The 3,708-nt window shown below is 37.5% G+C and overlaps 1 protein-coding gene across 2 annotated transcripts; it reads left to right on the top strand.

Annotated features, from left to right (window-relative positions):
• The first annotated feature begins 632 nt into the window (after positions 1 to 632).
• On the top strand, positions 633 to 3,056 carry LOC125218903 (probable serine/threonine-protein kinase PBL7). 2 transcript variants are annotated; one of them, XM_048120703.1, is made up of 5 exons: positions 633 to 819; positions 1,068 to 1,261; positions 1,334 to 1,523; positions 1,586 to 1,977; positions 2,531 to 3,056. In XM_048120703.1, exons 1-5 carry the CDS (start codon positions 702 to 704, stop codon positions 2,825 to 2,827), a joined length of 1,191 nt encoding a protein of 396 aa, XP_047976660.1. In that variant the 5' UTR covers positions 633 to 701; the 3' UTR covers positions 2,828 to 3,056. The 2 variants fall into 2 exon arrangements, with proteins under 2 accessions (XP_047976660.1, XP_047976661.1); XM_048120704.1 differs by having other exon boundaries at positions 677 to 819; positions 1,010 to 1,261.
• Positions 3,057 to 3,708: the final 652 nt, after the last annotated feature.

Genomic DNA, 3,708 nt, shown 5'->3' on the forward strand with positions numbered 1-3,708 from the left:
AAGTAGTGTCGTGGATTGTGGGGTCAACGTTATTAGTAGTTCAAAACTTTCCTTATTTAGATTTTGTCTAATTTTGGAAGACGACCCAAAATGGAAAAACTAGTCTACTCCCTCTGTCCCATTAAAAATTAAATATGTTTATTATCCTTTTAAAAATGAAATTTTTCCTAAAATAGAAATAACTCTATATCTACTTTTTCATCTCTCTTACTTTAATTTCTCTTCATTAACTTACTAAATAACACTGCCTAAAATCTCGTGCCAATTCCCAAATATTGCATATTTAATAGGACGGAAGGAGTATTTTTTAGGTACGGATGAAACATTATTAACCCTATGGGCAACGAATCCCAAGTTGTAGTAGAACATAGGAGGCAATCAAATATGCACATATCATCAAAATGAGTGACGTAGACGGTAGAACGTGGCATGCACATTATGCACCAATTGAACTAGGAAAAATTTTATTTTCAGAGTATTAAAAAGGGATCATTTTTAATTATTTATAATTACATTCTGAAAATTGGGATATAACAAAAAGTCGCTCTTTTATCTCTCCTGTCCTTGTATTCTGTTGTGTTTTATTGTGCCAGGACAATCTATTCTCTTTCATGGCACATATGTAGCTTAAAAAGAAAAGAATGATACGCCTGTAAATATATTCTATTATATTTGGAGAGACAAAGAGAGAAGGTGAAGCCATGGGGTGTTTCCTCTGCTCTGGCGAATCGTCAGTTTCCAAGAAGGACCCCAAGAAAAGGATAATTGATAGAAAAACTAACCGGTGTGAAACAAGCATTCATGCGCAAAACTCACAAGGTATTATTTTTGCAATCAATCTCCTTTTCAAATTTGATGAATTAATGGATTTTCCAATAACCATGTTTCTGGAATTGTAAATGTTACATGCATGTTCCGTTGTATCCCATAAGAAATTCTTGATATTGTTTTTCTTTTTAATTTTCGGGAGGTGAAATTGAAATTTCTTTTTTTGTTTAAATTTATATAGGAATGGTTACGTTGCATCACACAATCTCAGTCTCTCCTGTTGCTGTTTTGTTGCTTAGATTTGCCTACGAGGGAGGATCGCCCCATTGCAAAGGAGGAGTCAGATGGCGGTGGTGGTAATGACGAGACCAAAGTGCGGACTTTTACCTTTGCCAACTTAGCTGCTGCAACCCAGAATTTCAAGGAAGACAATTTCCTTGGAGAAGGAGGTTTTGGAAGAGTTTATAAAGGTCGTTTGCTAGACACCGGTGAGGTCAGTGACATTCCATATCAAATATCATCGTCCTTATATTCGTCTTTCGTTCTTCAATTTCGTGCATTGCAGCTTGTGGCTGTCAAGCAGCTTGATCGCGGTGGATGTCAAGGGATTAGGGAATTTGTGGTTGAAGTTATGACGTTAAGTATGGCTAACCACCCTAATCTTGTTAACTTGATCGGCTATTGTGCTGAGGGTGATCAGAGGCTGTTAGTCTACGAGTACATGCCTCTAGGTTCTCTCGAGGATCACTTACACGGTATGCCTCTCAGTTTCTTGTTTTCCCCTTTACCTCAGCATCTTAATACTTCATCCTCGCAGGCCCTAAACCGAAAAGAAAGAAGCTGGATTGGAACACAAGGATGACTATAGCAGCTGGTGCAGCCCAAGGCTTAGAGTATATGCACGACAAGATGAAAACCCCCATTATATATCGAGACTTGAAGGGTTCAAATATTTTGTTAGGGGATGGATATCGCCCCAAACTATCCGACTTTGGTTTGGCTAAAGTTGGCCCTTGTGGTGATCAGACTCATGTTTCCACCAGAGTTATGGGCACTTATGGATATTGTGCCCCCGATTATGCGATGACCGGACAACTCACCTTCAAATCAGATATCTATAGTTTTGGTGTTGTGCTTCTGGAGATCATCACGGGAAGGAGAGCCATTGACAATAAAAAATCTGGTCCAGAGGCAAATCTAGTCTCATGGGTAAGCTTCTCTACTTTCTACACTTTACTGTTTAGTGTATTTACCGCCTCATAAACCACGGTTTGCTTTTCAGTTCAAACCATATTATATGCTGCCAAACGAAACATTATGAAGTAAAGCAGCTCGTTTCTGAAAAATTTTCACATCGTTTACAAGCGATGTTGGTCTGCTTATAAGGTCCTGTTCATATGTTGATAGTCCATGTCTAAATAGGGTGGACTTTTTAAATGATTTTAGTTAAAAGTTGGTCAACGATTGATGTTGTATTGACAATGTGCTGTCATTGGGTTGACATCAAAACTTGAAATTGTGTTGACACTGTATTGAGTTTGAAGTTTGTACAATATTTAGAGTTTGCATTTGATTACATCTCCACTCGAAAAATTGCTCATTATTCTGGGGCCATGTGAAGTACACCAAGTGTGAAATCACACAACTAAATCAACTTCTGTATATCTGCCCACTCCTTTTGTCAGTTGAATGCCGCATAACTAAAATCTTAGTTTGATTTGTATTGTGGGATTTGGTGATATTTTCGGATGAATTTTAACAGGCAAGGCCATTATTCAAGGACCGGAAAAGATTCCACCAAATGGCAGATCCATCGTTGGAAGGGCAGTACCCGGTGAGAGGGTTGTACCAAGCTCTAGCAATCGCTGCAATGTGCGTCCAAGAGCAACCAAACATGAGGCCCCTCGTTGCTGATATTGTCACGGCCCTCAACTATCTTGCCTCACAGACCTATGATCCGAGCGTCCAAGGCCCCAATACTCTGAGTAGCAGATCAAAAGGAAATAGCGAGCGCAACAACCACAACGACAACCAAGTCCAAGGACGGCTCAGTATCTAGTTGTTCCACTCTCATCATTTTTTACCATCACATTGAGTTAACTCTTATACTCAGCTCTTTATGTAAATCCACACTTTCGGAGAAATATATTTACAAGTTATTATAACATCAGCTTTGGAAGTTCCATTTTTCAAAGATTGAGAGAGCCTGTGTAGAAGCTATATTACCTTGTATATGGAGCTTATTTTTCTCAATATATGTACACTTTAAGGATGTATTAAAATATTAACTACTCTATATTTTACTAAAACTAATCTGCGTCACATATTTTTGAAATTTTGCAAATTGGTTTATGATACATCTCTTCATCATCTCTTTCGTGGATGTTGTTGTTGTAGTTGTGTGATACGCTACATCTTTAGACATTTGATAGTTGAATCACGCTCATCACTATTTTGTCCAACAGCTCTCATTGTTCCATCTTTTCGGGTTTAAATAGTAGGGCCTAATATAGATCTTTATCATACATGTAATCCTTATTTGCTACTTTCGATGCCCAAAATCAAATTATTCCACGTCAGTTTTTCCGTCAATCCCATCATGATTTTTGCCGATCAAACCGCAGGCTTAATACCAGTTGTTGAGAAATAAATTCAAATAATAACAAATACTCCCAAGAATGTTGAGTCGTATTCGTATTCCATTTTACTGCATCCCAACAAAGTTGAGTCATTTCTTTTTTGACAAAAGACAACACGATCTTACTTTATTTCATCATCTATTCTCCCTCTTATTTCTCTATTTATTCTTCTTTCCTATATATTCAACACAATTTTTTAATCTTTGTATCCAAAAATTTTGCCTCAACTTTCTTTGGGCGGAGGTAGTATAAATGATCTGAATCTAAGAATTGTTTACCTAGTTCAATACGAAGTGTAGCT

The sequence above is a fragment of the Salvia hispanica genome, chromosome 4 (assembly GCF_023119035.1).
Source record: "Salvia hispanica cultivar TCC Black 2014 chromosome 4, UniMelb_Shisp_WGS_1.0, whole genome shotgun sequence".
Classification (NCBI taxonomy): domain Eukaryota; kingdom Viridiplantae; phylum Streptophyta; class Magnoliopsida; order Lamiales; family Lamiaceae; genus Salvia; species Salvia hispanica.

What these genes read in the sequence shown, in the direction of transcription:
- LOC125218903 (XM_048120703.1), top strand. Translation starts at nt 702, where the DNA reads ATGGGGTGTTTCCTCTGCTCTGGCGAATCGTCAGTTTCCAAGAAGGAC. An exon ending in TCTCGAGGATCACTTACACG is followed by an intron (nt 1,524 to 1,585) that starts GTATGCCTCTCA and finishes TCATCCTCGCAG; the next exon opens with GCCCTAAACCGAAAAGAAAG. An exon ending in AGGCAAATCTAGTCTCATGG is followed by an intron (nt 1,978 to 2,530) that starts GTAAGCTTCTCT and finishes GAATTTTAACAG; the next exon opens with GCAAGGCCATTATTCAAGGA.